Source organism: Rhinoderma darwinii, chromosome 10 (assembly GCF_050947455.1).
Source record: "Rhinoderma darwinii isolate aRhiDar2 chromosome 10, aRhiDar2.hap1, whole genome shotgun sequence".
In the NCBI taxonomy this organism is placed as follows: domain Eukaryota; kingdom Metazoa; phylum Chordata; class Amphibia; order Anura; family Rhinodermatidae; genus Rhinoderma; species Rhinoderma darwinii.
Genome location: NC_134696.1, coordinates 103,346,061 through 103,363,679, shown reverse-complemented (window position 1 = coordinate 103,363,679; position 17,619 = coordinate 103,346,061). Strand labels below are relative to the sequence as shown.

Below are 17,619 nucleotides of genomic sequence, written 5' to 3'. Positions count from 1 at the left end.
TAAAGGGATGACGGGTAATGTAGTTTGAACTGCCGTTGGAAGGAAGTTACATCCCAGAATCCTTCGCGGCAGAGTGACAGTTGCTAGGAGACCGGCGGCCGGAAACGGCGGGAGGTTCGAGTGCAGGAGAGAAGAGGAGAGGTAATGAGCAATGGCTGATATAAATGTGTGAACTTCCCTCATCACCAGCGCGGAGAGCTCACGGCTGACGCTACGCGACGGTTTCTGGGCTCTAATTCTCATAATATTTGTTTCTTCATCCAAATCAACTGGTATTGTCCCCACAAAAGTAGTCACCCAGCTTTCCTGGACTCCTGAATGGCAATAGTTTTGCTTCCATACAGCAGCGATGTATAACTAGGCAGTTCGGCCATTCAGGTGTCTGGGAAAGCTGGGTGACAACCAATATGGCCGCCACTACAGCTCCCGCAGCGGTTGTCACCCAGCTTTCCTGGCCTCCTGAATGACAGGCTTATCTCTACATTACGAGGCAGGTTTGCTGTTCAGGACTGTATGTAGCGCCCCTGTGGGAGTCGTCATGGCGGCCATGTTGGTGTCACCCAGCTTTCCCAGAAATAGAGACCGATTCCAAATGTCTAAATCGGATTTTCCTCAGTTGACAGGAGACGACGCGGGACGTGGTCGCTGATGATTCGTTGTTCCGGAGTCCGGGCGCCGCAGAGAAGCGAGGAGGTCGCTGCCGAAATCCAGCCGACCATTAGGAGCAGGTGCGAGAAATGTCATGGAGTCGTCCCTCGTGTCCTCGCTCATGAGCGACGCTCCGCCTGTACATGACATCAACCCTCAGTGGAGCCGGCGATTAGGATCAAATCATCATGAACACGTGACCTCGACGATGATGATTTAGGCCACGCCCCCTATTTGCATACTGCGTTTTGAATTCATATTTATCCCCTGAACCTGCTGTATGTAATGCCCCCCGACACCGTATGATGCCCCCCGACACCGTATGATGCCCCCCGACACCGTATGATGCCCCCCCCCCGACACCGTATGATGCCCCCCCCCCGACACCGTATGATGCCCCCCCCCCCGACACCGTATGATGCCCCCCCCCCGACACCGTATGATGCCCCCCCCCCGACACCGTATGATGCCCCCCCCCCCCGACACCGTATGATGCCCCCCCCCCGACACCGTATGATGCCCCCCCCCCCGACACCGTATGATGCCCCCCCCCCGACACCGTATGATGCCCCCCCCCCGACACCGTATGATGCCCCCCCCCCCCGACACCGTATGATGCCCCCCCCCCCCCCGACACCGTATGATGCCCCCCCCCCCCCGACACCGTATGATGCCCCCCCCCCCCCGACACCGTATGATGCCCCCCCCCCCCCGACACCGTATGATGCCCCCCCCCCGACACCGTATAATGCCCCCCGACGCCGTATAATGCCCCCCGACGCCGTATAATGCCCCCCGACGCCGTATAATGCCCCCCGACGCCGTATAATGCCCCCCGACACAGTATATATGCTCCCCTAACGCGGTTCCAGTGAGGAGGGGGGGGGCGATGATGTCACTGCCTCGCGTCCGGCGATACACGGTGACTGGGCGAGCAGGTTTTCTGCTAAAACCGAAATTCGCAGGATGACGTCGATTAATTGCTCTGAATTTCGCTTTGTATTTTTTTTTCGATTCATTTCCCGGCTCGATCCCTTAAGGACAGAACAATGTCTTGATTTTTTTCCTCTCGGGATTCCGGCGCCGGTAACTTTTGTTCTTTGACGTTACAATGTGAGACTTTGTTTTTTGCGCGACGAGTTGTTGGTGCCATTTTTCTAGTCCATTTACATGATCATCCATATGAGGGGTCACAACCTATGGCACTGGTGCCGCACGCGGGGCATGGTTTGTGGCGCACTCCCCTCCTGTGTCCATTGCTGCTGTGTGATTGGCGACGCTGAACACGGAGGGAGAGAGGGAGGAGCTTCGTTATGCGCTTGGCGCCGCTGATCACCAGGAAAGGGAGCGTCATTGTCTTTGTCGCCTCTGAACACTTGACAAGCAAACAACGCCGTACCCCCCCCCCCCTCTCCTGGAGATCAGCGGCACAAGGAGATCAGCAACCACTCTGTAAAAGTAGAGTTAGCAAAAGTTGGCAGCTTTCTCTCCTATGTGCCCCCCCCAAGTTGGTGCTCAGTAGTCACGGTCTCTCCTATGTGCCCCCCCAGCAGGTGTTGAGTAGCCTCCCATGCACCGCAGGTAAATCATCTTTGCAAAGAAAGTCGGGGACAAGGGTCACCCTGAAATGGAAGTTTAATTAACTGATTCATTGATTTATGTCACATACGTGGTAACCGTTTCTTATGACTTTCATGTTTGCCCGGCGCGCTCGGCGCTTCATCACTGATATATTTTTATTTTTTTTTTTTCATCGGCGCGCCATACAGAGGAGGCCGCTACCTCTGGTCTATATTCATAAATATTTTGACAAAAAAGTCGTTCCGCTGCAGATTTAATTTTATTTATTTTTACAGCATAAACCCATCATAAATGGCGCTGTACGTGTGATGTGCCGGTTCTTACAGTCGTGGCGATGCCGACTCTGTGTTTATTACTTTATGTTTTGGGACTTCTATTTAAAGTGCAGCTAAACGTTTGACAAACTTCTGATAGGTCATAGTGACATGTCAGAAGATTGGATTGGTGGGGGTCCGAGCACTGAGACCCCCACCAATCGCTAGAATGAAGCCGCTGTAGGTCTCATGTGGGCGCTCGGCCTCTTCGTGTCTGTTCGGCTTTTTCCGGAAATAAATGTATTGGAGCACGGGCTCATAGACTTTCTATTCAGTCCGTACTCCGATACATTTATCTGTCCGCGTAAGGCCCGTCCTTTGAGTCACAGGGATTCCCTTTGGCACAATTAAAGGGGGGGGGGGTCCCTCTGCTCATTTTCTGGGATCAGCTTTGATTTCAAAGTGATTTCGTTAATGACTGAGGTCGGCGGTTTCTCTGATCTCCGCCGTTGCCCCGCTCCTGGTCACGCTTGTTGTGCCCGTGTGATAATCCTGACGCAGCAACGTCCAGCCGCTCACGATGTGCATGGACATCAAGTGTAATCAACCGGTTCAGACCGCGGCTTCTACGGCGACTTTTGTTTGCGCCGGTCTAAGTAAAAACCTCAATGTTTCCTTTATGGAGGGAGAAAAATACACGACAACCGCAAGTGAGAAGTCCGCGGCCGCTTCACCCAGAGATAACCAATGATTGGCAGGATCTCCAGCTCGTTTTTAGGGGTCTCCTGATATAAAAAGGGGTTCTCCAAACTGGACAATCCCTTAAAGGGAACTCCACCCAAAACTTTGGCAGGAATTTTCAATCCTTTCCAACCTCCACTACCCATGTTCTAGTTTACCTGGGGACCAGGTTTGAAATTGGAAGTGGCGGGAACGGTTCTCTCGTTCCTCCGGCCCCCAACTTGAAGGATTTTTTTGCGGTTGTCGCAGTCTCGACAACCTGCAGGTTACAACGCGGCCGTATTCGCTTTCATTACAGCGATTCAGGCAGCGCGACGCATCGTTTTTTGGCCGTGTGGCTTGTGTCGTGGCCAAAGTCGCTGTGTAGACGAAACCTCCATCTGTCCGCAGCGTCCCCCGTCCCCCGTCCCCCCCCCCCCCCAGCTCGCAGAATTATTATTTTTTCATCATTATTGCTAAATCCCTATGTTTTGGAGAAGCACTACCATAGAGCTGCAGCTAGGGGGCGCAAGGGATAATGCTTTGCTGTTTATGCATAAACCAAACTCCTCCTGGAAACAAACCGTTTGTGCCATTTAACCCCTTCAGGACTAAGCTATTTTTTGATTTTCATTTTTCCTTCCTAGAGCCATCACTTTTTTTATTTTCCCGTCAGTGGAGCGGTGCGAGGGCTTATATTTTGCGGGTGGAGTTGTAGTTTCTATTGGGAGCATTTAAAGTACCAAATAATGTGCTGGGAAACGGGAAAAAAAATTCTTTGCGGGCCGAAGTTGGAAAAAACTGCGATTCCTTGATGGTTTTTTGTTTACTTTTTAGAGAAAAATAAACTTTTTAATATTTTAAATTTATTTTACTACTAAAAACGTAATCTAACTTTTTTTTTTTTTTTTTTTTCACCGTTTATCAGCCCCCCGCCTAGGGGACTTGAACCAGCGATCGTTGGAACAATATACTGCAATACTAATGTTCACAGCGTTTGAGGGGTTAAACCGCCAGGAACAGCGCGATCCCGGTTAGTCCCGGGTGTCCGCTATAAAGCACAGCTGACACCCGCCGCATATGGAGCGCGCTCCAAGCATCACCCCCTGGACGTAATGGCACGTCCGGATGCGTGAAGGGGTTAAAGGTGAGGCTGTCGGACGCCGCGGTCCACGTTTCGGTTCGGTGGCGCGGCCCCGGCTCCCGCGCTCTGCTCTTTCATCTCTTCTATTGTCTTTGTACCTGAGGACAAGGGAGACTGGAAACTGATCTGCGCCTTTAATAATGGATGAGCGCGGTGCGGCGGACACTGATACTGCATTTTCCAGGCGGCGGGTTTTCACCTGTTGATGACCCGGGCTCGCCATCCCTTGTGTGATATATAGTAGTAAGGGTGCGGTGTAGGGATATTCTGTATACATTATATAGAGCTGAGGACGTTTATGGTTTTTTATATTTTGTGCAGCGTTGCCGTGTTTTCCAACCAGGGAGACCCGTTCCCAACCCAGACCAGGACTAGGACGCACTATCACCCGTCAACGCCGCAGGCGCTTACAGAGGCGCAGAAACAAACCGTAAGCGCAACAACCGAAAACTTTATGTGAAAAATCACAGCGCCAGAAATACGGGGAAAAACCTTTTTAAAAGGGGTTGTCCGGGCACGGGGCGGTTTTTCATACTGATGACCTATGACCTATCCGCGTACCCCAAGAAAGTCTGATAATCCAGCACCAATCGGGTCCCATCAATGCCAGATTAAAAGGGTTGTCTCGGCATGGGGTCGTTTTTCATATGGAAAGGTCATCAGTATATGATCGGTGGAGGTCCGACTCCCGGACCCTGCACCGATCAGCTGCTCCGGGCACCGGATGTCCGTGTCGGCAGCAGACGGCTCTGTGCACTGTATAGCGACGGCCGTGCGGTTGCTATACAGTGTACGGAGGCATCTACTGCCGACACGGGCGACCCTTTTAATCTGATTGGTGCTGGATTATCAGGCTTTCTGAATTATTGGGAAGTGTATTGTATTTCACTTTATACTGAACTGTATACGGATAGTAGAGCGCAAAATGCAACTAAAACCTGACCCCAATTATCGCTCCGTGTAAATTGTCCTGATGTTTTGCATCTTGGTCCAGGTTCTCAGTCCTGATCGTCTCCGATCACTTCCTCACCATCTCTCTGATGCGCTCAGTCCCCCTGACCTCCACTTTCTAGTGGGATCCCAGCGGCTGGTGCCCGGCCTCCCCGAGTCCGACTCCTCTGAGCCTTTTGATGAATCGTGGCCGTCCTCTGAAGGAAGCAGTAAAACTCCGGAGCGGGATGAGAGGCCGACGGCTTCCAACAGCGGAATGACGGATAAGCAGAGAGTCCTGGAGTCCGAAGAATCAGTCCTAGCAAGGTGATTAAGTAACGCTGATAATGTGATCAATTATAACCTGCATAGTTATACCCGACATCAAACAATGTACTGTATTTATGTCCCGGGCTGCACTAACAATTCTGCTGGTTTTTAATGGAAACCGTCAGCAAGCTTGTCATCAGAGCTTAGCTGAGTTCCTATTTTGCTGGGGGCATAGTTAGTTTTTCCTTTACCTAATGATTACAGAACCTTGTGTAAGGGGGATATTTACCAGAATGCAGATCACAAGAAACGGGGAATGCTGGGAGACTTCAGCTATGAAGCTTGCAGAATAGTGAGTGCAGCTCTGGAGTATAATACAGGATGTAACTCAGGATCAGCACAGGATAAGTAATGTAATGTATGTACACAGTGACTCCACCAGAAGAATAGTGAGTGCAGCTCTGGAGTATAATACAGGATATAACTCAGGATCAGTACAGGATAAGTAATGTAATGTATGTACACAGTGACTGCACCAGCAGAATAGTGAGTGCAGCTCTGGAGTATAATACAGGATGTAACTCAGGGTCAGTACAGGATAAGTAATGTAATATATGTACACAGTGACTCCACCAGCAGAATAGTGAGTGCAGCTCTGGAGTATAATACAGAATGTAACTCAGGATCAGTACAGGATAAGTAATGTAATGTATGTACACAGTGACTCCACCAGCAGAATAGTGAGTGCAGCTCTGGAGTATAATACAGGATGTAACTCAGGATCAGTACAGAATATGTAATGTAATATATGTACACAGTGACTCCACCAGCAGAATAGTGAGTGCAGCTCTGGAGTATAATACAGGATGTAACTCAGGATCAGTACAGGATAAGTAATGTAATATATGTACACAGTGACTCCACCAGCAGAATAGTGAGTGCAGCTCTGGAGTATAATACAGGATGTAACTCAGGATCAGTACAGGATAAGTAATGTAATGTATGTACACAGTGACTCCACCAGCAGAATAGTGAGTGCAGCTCTGGAGTATAATACAGGCTGTAACTCAGGATCAGTACAGGATAAGTAATGTAATGTATGTACAGAGTGACTCCACCAGCAGAATAGTGAGTGCAGCTCTGGAGTATAATACAGGATGTAACTCAGGATCAGTACAGGATAAGTAATGTAATGTATGTACAGAGTGACTCCACCAGCAGAATAGTGAGTGCAGCTCTGGAGTATAATACAGGATGTAACTCAGGATCAGTAATGCCATGTAAATACACAGTGACTCCGCTGATTATGTAGATTCATTCTATATATAAAGAGGAGATTGGAGAGGAGAAGTAGACATCGGGTTTCACACATTGAGCTCATGGATTTACTTTGTGTCTGCTCTGGTCAATTTCCAGCATAAACTTACATCAGGGGATCCTAGAATAGAGCATGATGGGAGTGGCAGCAAGATCTGATTATTGTTATGTAATCACCCCCCGCCTCTCGTTTTGGATGGCACGTTCTTTTAACCTCATTTTGATGTAACTGACAGGTACGTAGCGAGGTTTCGCAGTGGGCGTCCCACCAGCCGCACGGACCGGTCGCCTCCACATTCTGGACTGAAAGACTTTTGGTGGCTGCAGGAGTCCACTGAGAGCCCAGAAGGGCAGAGGTTTAGACGTGATTCAGGTGAGTGTCACATGCTCGTGACGCTGCCCAATATTAAGGTCCTGGAAAACCCAGTCCCTTATAACGAGAGGGACACTTTACCTGCAATGAGCTGCACGTTTCTGAGCCGTTTGAATGCTGTTGCAGGAACTTCGGCTCCTCTCGAATCTTCTGCTCACGTTCTGGAGGGGACGTCCGGACTTGAGGTAAGTGACTCGTGTCGTGTATTATGTGATGTATCGTTTATAAAGTCGGGATGTTTCCTCCCTTATTGTCTCATATTCTCTTTTAGGAAAGTTCTCTGAGTGACTCCAGGATTTGTCCTGAAGACGCGGACGTTGCTGGACTCCAGTTTAGAGCAGGGAAGCTGATACTGAGGAGGTGAGTGGTGGCATTTATCAGGATCGCTTCCCCCCCCCCCCCCCCCTATGTGACTTATATAATAATATGCAGCGATAATCAGCGATGACTCCTAAGACGATGCTATATGTACGGGGACCTACGATCGTTAATATTATAAATGTCCGATAGATGCGGGTCCCACTTCTGGGACCCGCACCTATCTCTAAAACGGGGCCCCCTAAACCCCGTTCTAGCTTACTCCGCTCCCGCTGCGTCCTGGCCACTTCCTGGTTAGGTGGTTTGGAGTTATGGAAACAGCATAGCATGGCGAGCTACGCTGTTTCCACAGCTACCGAGTTCTGGAAACAGCGCAGCTCCCGTACTACGCTGTTTCAGTAACTCCCATTCACTTCTATGGGAGTTACGGAAACAGCCCAGTTCAGCGAGCACTCGGCTGTTTCCGGAACTCCCGACCACCTAACCAGGAAGTGGCCGGGACGCAGCGGGAGCCGAGTAAGCTAGAACGGGCTTTAGGGGGCTCCGTTCTAGAGATGGGGGGACCCGCATCTATCGGACATTTCTGGCATCTCCTGTGACACAGAAATAAGAGACGACGTCTCCGAGTTTGTTTTGTCTTGAACTCCGTTATGATATGAACGACCAACTAAGTCTAATCCGTGTCACTCTGTGTCCTGTGACAGCGAGTCGTCTCTGAGCAGCGGGGGTCCGGTGAGTTCTGTTGGTCTGGGGTCTTCCCCAACGTCTAATGTCTCCAGCTCGGAGTGTGATGGCGGGAGGACGAGACCGCCCCTGCTGGACACAGGTAAGGAAAGCTCTGCTTCACACACGCTGGACTATGTTGGTTTATAGAATTTAACCCCCGCCTGTTTTTGTAGCCCCTGTCGTGCCGATTTTGCGACCCAATCTAATCTGGCCTGCGCCATCAATTCGAGCCCACCCTACACTCGCACCTGAGGAAGACATTCTGTATCAGTGGCGACTGCGCAGGAAAATGGAGCAGGCACGAGAAGGGACGCCGCACTTCACCACCCGAAAACGCAGCCCTTCTCCACCTATCCGGATCCTCAAACAGGTATGTGTAGACAATACAAGAAGTATGAGTGGCCGTATAGTGTCTCCATTCATGTCATGTCACACTTCTCTCCATAGGTTGTTCACACAGAGGACTCTACTGATTCAGTTTACCAAATATCGCCACAAGGGGCAGTACAGACATCATGCGTTCCACCTGAGCCGCATACTCCCATCTCCTACCTCACCAATGTCCCTCTGGCCAGTCCAAGTATGACCCAAACGTGTAATGTTACTCCACATCTGCACCTCCTGTGTGACCTCCTCCCCTGCGTCCACCGCCAGACTGCGCCAGGTGCACCTCAGGTAAAGCAGGAGGAAGAGGGTGTTGATGCAGCAGCCCGGCAGAGTGACCACGTCACCTTACATGTAGGAGACCCGACGCAGCAGGCGCACCATCGTAACGCACCCCCGGAGCGGCAGAGGAAGGCAGAAAAAAAGATGAGGATTAAAGGAGACAAAAGCAGGAGGAGAAGAGACAAGACGGGGCCGACCCAACGGGTTCCAGCGAGAACCACGGAGGCTCCTGTTCCCGAATCACCAGTTTACCAAGCAATGGAGCAGGTAAAATATGCCCAAAAAAAAAAGTGCACTGCCATTGAGCATGGTTCCAGGTGCATTTTTATTTTCATTGATTGGCCACTAGGGGTGCCATTCCATTGTATTTGGCACCGGTTGGGTCTTTTTGATGCCAGATACAAGTCATTTTATTATAGGTTAGTGACTTCATATAAGAAAATATCTATATATTATATACTGGGTTTATTTAAAGGGGTTTTCAGATGTGATCCCTGCTGGAAACTGGCAGCAATTCTTCAATTCCTCTGCAGCGCCACCACAGGGGAAATGAAGCATTACACAGTTGTCATTGAGATGAATAGACTGTCCATGTAATGCACGGCTGTCCCGGCTCCTCTTTGAGTACAAATCTTTAGAATGACTATTAATTGCTCATTATTTCCATATTCTATAATGACACTAGAAAAAACGATCTTCCCATGATCCTTTGCGAGCCGTCATTTTCCACTTCACAGTTCACTTCATGCTCGTCTTGGTTCTTCTTCTTGGTTCCTCATGTGACAGGTGATCTCGGAAAGACTTTTCTCTCCTCTACCATCTCCGAAAGACAAATCTGAGAAGAGGGAGCGGAGACCCTCAACCCCCTTCACAGAGGAGGACGCTGATCCACAGCCCGTAGAGATTGCCGCTTATCTTCTGGAGGAAGCAGAAGGTAATGATCTCATTCCACGGGCTGCTCACTAGTGAATCTGTTGCTTTCTTGCTGGTATATGAGAGCCCAGAAAAGGGGGAGGCAAAGGATGCAGCGGTGACGTGTCAACCCCACTGACGTCAACATTGCGGCCAGTGATTGGCTTTAGCGGTCACATGTCGTTACATGGTCATGTGATGGACACAGGGGCTGGGATCGTTACATGGTCATGTGATGGACACACAGGCGCTGGAATCATTTCATGGTCGTGATGGACACACAGGTGCTGGGATCGTTACATGGTCATGTGATGGACTCACAGGTGCTGGTATTGTTACATGGTCATGTGATGGACACGCAGGTGCTGGGATTGTTACATGGTCATGTGATGGACACACAGGTGCTGGAATCATTTCATGGTCATGTGATGGACACACAGGCGCTTGGGATCGTTACATGGTCGTGATGGACACGCAGGTGCTGGGATCGTTACATGGTCATGTGATGGACACGCAGGTGCTGGGATCATTTCATGGTCATGTGATGGACACGCAAGTGCTGGGATTGTTACATGGTCATGTGATGGACACACGGGCTGGGATTGTTACATGGTCATGTGATGTACCCGCAGGTGCTGGGATCGTTACATGGTCATGTGATGTACACGCAGGTGCTGGGATCGTTACATGGTCACATGATGGACATACAGGTGCCGGGATCGTTACATGGTCATGTGATGGACACACAGGTGCTGGGATCGTTACATGGTCATGTGATGTACCCGCAGGTGCTGGGATCGTTACATGGTCATGTGATGGACACGCAGGTGCTGGGATCGTTACATGGTCATGTGATGGACACGCAGGTGCTGGGATCGTTACATGGTCATGTGATGGACACGCAGGTGCTGGGATCGTTTCATGGTCATGTGATGGACACGCAGGTGTTGGGATCGTTACATGGTCATGTGATGGAAACAGGCGCTGGGATTGTTACATGGTCATGTGATGGACACACGGGCTGGGATCGTTACATGGTCATGTGATGGACACACAGGCGCTGGAATCATTTCATGGTCGTGATGGACACACAGGTGCTGGGATCGTTACATGGTCATGTGATGGACTCACAGGTGCTGGGATTGTTACATGGTCATGTGATGGACACACAGGTGCTGGGATTGTTACATGGTCATGTGATGGACACACAGGTGCTGTGATCGTTACATGGTCGTGATGGACACACAGGTGCTGGAATCATTTCATGGTCATGTGATGGACACGCAGGTGCTGGGATTGTTACATGGTCATGTGATGGACACACGGGCTGGGATTGTTACATGGTCATGTGATGTACCCGCAGGTGCTGGGATCGTTACATGGTCACGTGATGTACACGCAGGTGCTGGGATCGTTACATGGTCACATGATGGACATACAGGTGCCGGGATCGTTACATGGTCATGTGATGGACACACAGGTGCTGGGATCGTTACATGGTCATGTGATGTACCCGCAGGTGCTGGGATCGTTACATGGTCATGTGATGGACACGCAGGTGCTGGGATCGTTACATGGTCATGTGATGGACACGCAGGTGCTGGGATCGTTACATGGTCATGTGATGGACACGCAGGTGCTGGGATCGTTTCATGGTCATGTGATGGACACGCAGGTGTTGGGATCGTTACATGGTCATGTGATGGACACAGGCGCTGGGATCGTTACATGGTCATGTGATGGACACAGGCGCTGGGATCGTTACATGGTCATGTGATGGACACAAAGGCGCTGGGATCGTTACATGGTCATGTGATGTACCCGCAGGTGCTGGGATCGTTACATGGTCATGTGATGTACACGCAGGCGCTGGGATCGTTACATGGTCATGTGATGTACACGCAGGCGCTGGGATCGTTACATGGTCATGTGATGTACCCGCAGGCGCTGGGATCGTTACATGGTCATGTGATGTACACGCAGGTGCTGGGATCGTTACATGGTCATGTGATGTACATGCAGGTGCTGGGATCGTTACATGGTCATGTGATGTACACGCAGGTGCTGGGATCGTTACATGGTCATGTGATGTACACGCAGGCGCTGGGATCGTTACAAGGCAGCTCTAATACAGATACTGTAACGAACGAGCTGTGAACCTGTGTGTACATCACGTGACCAGGACAGAATTGTATCCACTATGAAGTAAACCATGAATGTTCCTACATAACAACAAGCAGAGGTCCTGAAAACCTGAGGAATTAATGCAGAAAATATATTGTAAAATTGAATAACTTGACCCTCTACAAAAAATAACGTACGTTTTCTGAGCACACCTTTAAAGTGCAGCTAAACTATCAGAAAACTTGGCGTGTCTTAGTGACCTGTCAGAAGTTTGGCTCGGTGGGGGTCACAGCGCTGACTCCCATCTGTGCCACTTCGTTTTTACATTGGCTTTCCTCGGAGCGGTGTACCGGCTCAATAGGGGAAAGTCTATCAGACGCTCCATTTTAGCGATCGGTGGGGGTCTCAGTGCTCGGACCCCCACCAATCAAATCTTCTGACCGGTGACTGACACATGAAAGATTTATAAGAGTACAGGTTCAATATCATTATTTACAGAAAACTCCTGTAGAAGCCGCATAATCTGCCGTGACCGGAGCGGGAATAGTCAGGACTGTCCCTAAATGTTTTCTGTCAAAGGATTTAAGGGTTAAAGTCCGACCTGTCCCATCCTTTTTGTTTTTCCTTGAGATAAGCGGCCCCTCGACTCACTTCATCAAGGGGGATTTGGGGATTAGATCCGTCATCGTTTATTTTACGTTTGACCAGCGTAATCTTATAAAACCCCCTTTATATTCTAGACTCGGATGGGGCAGAATTTGCGGATGACGCGCTGCTGCAGGTGTTGCGTGACCAGCGAGGATCCTTACGCTCAAGGCTCCGGTAATGTCCATTTATATAGGAGGGTTCGGTCCCGCACGGATGGATTTTCGTACTTTTACTCCATGTAAGAAGTTTTATTGAAGCCGTCCACAGCCGCATTCAGCCTTTTGTTGGCGGCTGCCTGGAATCTGTCAGCGCCATGTTGACAGACACACCCCTAACCGCTTACCTGAGATCCCACAATGCACTGTTCTACATCTACTGTATAATCACTACATCTCTCACAATGCACCGCAGCAGATCCTGCTCTTTAGGCCTCATTCATGCATTACGTATTTTTCTGCAGCTCTTTCTGGTGTAGAACAATCTTAATAAATATATATATATAATATGTGTGTTACATGTCAGTGAATGAAATTTTTAAAAATCCCACATTGCCAAATTTTCCCCTGCAATGCCAGGAACACCTCACCAAGAACCAGGATTGAGCATTTACATGCGGCAACCTGGATGCATTTTGTCATAGAATCTATTACCAACATCTATTGACCCTTTGTACAGGGCAACTTGAGTGGTAATAGTCAACTAGCGGAATTGTGAATGCAGCTCTGGATGTAACTAGAGTATAAGACATAGCCTAAGATCATTACAACATACAGGAATGACTATTACATAATTAGAGCTGAGCTGTTAGGTTACTTGTCTGCCATATTCCAGGTAGCGATCAGCAGAAGGATAACTGCAGCTCTGGGTGTGACTAGAGCATATATATATATAATCTCGAGATCAGTACAAAATAAATAAAGCAAGATGCTTGACAATAGTCCACACTATGACCTGCAGGTTCCGCTTGCTTTGCGCCAGTCTCGCGGTGCCGGCTGACGTTCTCTATTGTTTCCCACAGGGCAGTGGATTCCAGACTGGATGAACTGGAGAAGCGAGAGCCGTAATCCCGTCTCCCGGACCTCTCGCCTGTTTGACTATTAAGTAATATTTATTATTGTACATAGAATTTTCTATTTATTGTGAATTATGATTTCTTATTTTCTTAATAAAATAGTGGGACAAAATTTCATTGCATTTTTCATTCCCAAAAGTCAGATCCCCCCCGCCCGCCCGCCCGCGTATTGAAATTCTGGTATATTACATACTCTGAGCTAAACACAAACACCACAAATCTCCTGTCCTGATAGTTTGTTACAATGTATCAGTGCAGGTAAAATGTTTCAGTCTGGAGTCCAGGATATTTAGCTTACAACGCATTGTCTATGCTGGACGCAATAGTAGCAGATCCTCAATTTATGAGAATAATTTTTTCGGTTTGGCTTATGGATGTAAATCATGTTTTCATTCACTGACAGCAAGCAGAGATCTTGAAAACGGCATTGAAACACAAATTATATTAGAAAGTTGCAGAACTTTTGTTATACCGAAATTAAGGGGGTATTCCCATCCACAGGATATGCCATACGTGTGGGTCCCGGATTGGGGGACCCCTGTTTTTTTTACATAAATGCCGGGACCCGCATCGATCACACATTTGACGTTTCCTGTGGATCTGCCATAAATGTGTAAGGTGGGAATACCCCTTTAAGCTTTAGTTAGATCAGACGACCCCTTTATTAGAGATCTATCCTCTGAATACTTGTAGACCTCTATGTCCGGGGGTCCAGACTGTTTATACCGATTCCTATCACCTGGATACGCGCTGTGTACAGATCGGAGCCCCTAGAGGCGGAAGCGGGCCACGCAGCCACTTCTTGGAATAGGAGGATCTGTACTCTGAGGAGCGGACCACCCACCCCAATAAGGACTCCGCTTCATTGTAGGTCCTGACAAGAAAATCAATTGTGACGTCGCCGCTGGTGGTCGCGTTGTGACGTCGCCGCTGGTGGTCGCGTTGTGACGTCGCCGCTGGTGGTCGCGTTGTGACGTCGCCGCTGGTGGTCGGGTTGTGACGTCGCCGCTGGTGGTCGGGTTGTGACGTCGCCGCTGGTGGTCGGGTTGTGACGTCGCCGCTGGTGGTCGGGTTGTGACGTCGCTGCTGGTGGTCGGGTTGTGACGTCGCCGCTGGTGGTCGCGTTGTGACGTCGCCGCTCGTGTCGCGTGACACGTCTCGGTACATTAAATCGCGTACCTTTTTCTTGTCGCGTGACGTTCATACAACTTGGTATCCGACACGTGTTGCAGAGTTTTTTGCAGGCGGAAAAATCTTTGACCTGCCCGCCCTCTCTTTGCCGCGGTTTTTACTGTGTTTTTCTGCCATGGCCATTGAGCCGCGCGAGCAAAAAGCGCAGCGAAAACCGCAGTTGTCGATGGGAGGTCAGAGACGGAAACGCCTGAAGAAAGGGCACGACACTTTTACCCGCAAGCGTTTATTTTTCCCCACTCGCAGGAAAAAAAACGCCTCCCATTGAAATCAATAGGTTTTCGGCCACTTTTTGGCGTGGTTTCCGCGTCAAAAACAGCGCTAGAAAACCTAGTTTGTTTACAGGGCCTTACCCTCCTGATATCCCGGAGTGCTTCTTTAGGCTACATGCACACGTTGCGTATTTTCTTGCGAAATATATACACCAAAACCGCAGGAAATTCGCAGGTTAAAACTTCCCCGGATCACACGTTTTTCGGTGCGAGTTTTGGTGCGTAAATCTGCGCGTTTGGAAACGCAAGATAAATTGAAATGCGTATTTTAAAATCCGCACCGCAGGTCATTTTCCTTCCCGAAAAAACATGGCAGCGTGCACACGAGATTTCCTGGAATCTCTGACTAGGCCGGTCCTGGATTTGCCGCGCGTCAGTCGCGTGGTGTGAACTGAGCCTGAAGACTTTCTTTTCTGTGCTGCTTTATAGAAACTTCCTTCCTGAATTGTCCCTTTTCCTCCACTTTCAGTATCGCGCTCCGCTCTTCAGTGCTCGCTGCCCCGCAGCCTGCGGATTTATACTCTGAGTAACGACATCACTACCACACGGGTGACATTATATAGAACCTGGACTGTACCTATAACCAAATCTACTGCTCTCCAAACACACCCAAAGCCTCCGCTGTGCGACTACCACCACCACTTCGTCCTTCTAACCACAAGCAAACTTCCTGATTTTATTTTTAGAGTCGGGTTGGGGTTGATGCAGCTGAGGATTTAGATTTAGTTTAGATTTGGTCATATGTATTTATCCTCCAGCTCTATTCTGGCCTGACTAGTTTATGAATAGAATGCCAGAAAAACAGTGTGCACTGACACACAAAGCAGGAGGGATGGAACGGCCCATAACGCTGCAGATGCCTTTCAGGGTCTGTAGGAAGAGGAGTGACCCCTCTATGGGCACGGTAATGGCGGCCATTATTAGTGGTCACCCAAAATCTGTTACCAGGGTAACTCCGAAATGTCTAAATATTAAAAGATGAGACCGACTCAATATGGAGGGGGGTTGATACTTTGACATATTTCACCTTGGACATGTGCCGCGGGGTCGTGTTTTGCCACAGGGCCGGTAACCCGTCCGTTATTACGCCGGCTCAGGTGAGTTCGGTGACCCGGATTATCGTCAGCTCGGATCTGCTCGTACACAGACTGTGGCAGGAAAGGGGTTAACCAGCGGCTTCCCGTTTAGGCTTCCTCTTCAGTCGCTGAGTTAAGTTCCACGTTTGCAGAAACAAAGACACTCGCGCTTTGCATACGAACAGCAGAGAACAGACGGCTACCTGGCCGACAGGTGAGTCCTGCCCTACGCCCCCTCCCCCGGACCCTTCTCCTGAGCCCCCCTATAGGTGAGCCGTTAGATTTGATGTATCTGTTACACAATTGTTGCAGCTGGTTCCCCGGAGTCATCCATGGGTTCTCCGTAAACGACCGCGTACACACCACAAATCTGCCACCATTCCCGCAGAGCGTCTGCGCTAGAGACACCGGCTATACTACTGCTGCGTGACTAGGTCTTATCTACGCCAAACTTAAAGTCCTGCAAAGGTCTAAAAAAAAACTTTCGGAGAGATTATCAAAAGATTTGCGCCAGTTTTTGAGCTTTGGAGTCAAATCGTGGCACGCGTCATATGTGCGGAAGAATTGGCAACGTTTCTGGGCGTTCGCCAGTTTTGGATTGCGCAGAGAAAGTGGGCGGGGTTTATAGAGTGGGCGTGGTCTCCACATTTCCATTAATAAATGTGCCGCATTTCACTCCAACGCACTTTCTATTTAAAAACACCAGTTTTAATAAATTTGTTTCACTATTCAAAGATCTCTGCATGCTATCACTGAATGGAAACCTTGTCAACGCCCAGAGACTGAAAACCCGTCCTGACCTCCTGTTTCTCACAGCTGAGGGTTTGTTACAATGTATCCAGTGTAGACAATTCTCTACGAGGTGAACACAGCATAACAACTCTTTGGCGTCATGCACGCGACCGTAGTTTTGTGGCCGTATTCTATCCGCAATTGCGTAGAGAGTATAAAACATGCTTTTCTATGGACCAACGCACACGACCATGATTTCCACAGTCCGTGCATTACCCAGTGCGCAAAAATAATAATGAAATGAATGCGTATCTTGTGTGCGCGCGGTCCGTGATAACGCTCCGCGGCCCCTCTGTGCCGTAATCACGGACCGTAGACACAGCTACGGCTGAACTCCGGGCTGGTAGGTTGTTACAATGTATCAGTGCAGGTAAGAGCTATGTGTTTTCAGCCTCTGGATGTAAACGAGAATGTTCCCATTTACTGGCAGCAAGCAGAGATCTTGAAAATGGTGAAGATTCGGTCTACAATGTTTATTAGAAAGTTGCAGAAGTTTTCATTCTACTCTATTGGGGTTTGTTCACACGGAATATGTTTGAGGCAGAACAATACAAGGCCGTGTATATCCCCCGCAGTCGTGTGTAT

The 17,619-nt window shown here is 49.3% G+C and overlaps 2 protein-coding genes across 2 annotated transcripts in view; both read left to right on the top strand.

Annotated features, from left to right (window-relative positions):
• Window positions 1-3: 3 nt before the first annotated feature.
• On the top strand, window positions 4-13,815 carry PROSER3 (proline and serine rich 3). Its single transcript, XM_075840458.1, has 13 exons — window positions 4-141; window positions 617-728; window positions 4,669-4,777; window positions 5,342-5,604; window positions 7,101-7,237; window positions 7,364-7,422; window positions 7,509-7,597; window positions 8,260-8,381; window positions 8,455-8,651; window positions 8,729-9,214; window positions 9,734-9,881; window positions 12,724-12,805; window positions 13,650-13,815. Exons 2-13 carry the CDS (start codon window positions 649-651, stop codon window positions 13,693-13,695), a joined length of 1,818 nt encoding a protein of 605 aa, XP_075696573.1. The 5' UTR covers window positions 4-141; window positions 617-648; the 3' UTR covers window positions 13,696-13,815.
• Window positions 13,653-17,619, top strand: part of ARHGAP33 (Rho GTPase activating protein 33) — a 77,116-nt gene continuing 73,149 nt past the window's right edge. Inside the window, exon 1 of the mRNA XM_075840923.1 lies at window positions 13,653-13,732. The gene's annotated coding sequence lies outside the window, so the exon portion shown is untranslated. The remainder of the gene's footprint in view (window positions 13,733-17,619) is intronic.

Bases quoted from the DNA above. Each gene is read 5' to 3' on its own strand.
- PROSER3 (XM_075840458.1), top strand. From the start codon at position 649: ATGATTCGTTGTTCCGGAGTCCGGGCGCCGCAGAGAAGCGAGGAGGTC. The intron at 7,598-8,259 runs GTGAGTGGTGGC...GTCCTGTGACAG, and splicing joins GGGAAGCTGATACTGAGGAG to CGAGTCGTCTCTGAGCAGCG. The intron at 9,215-9,733 runs GTAAAATATGCC...CTCATGTGACAG, and splicing joins TTTACCAAGCAATGGAGCAG to GTGATCTCGGAAAGACTTTT.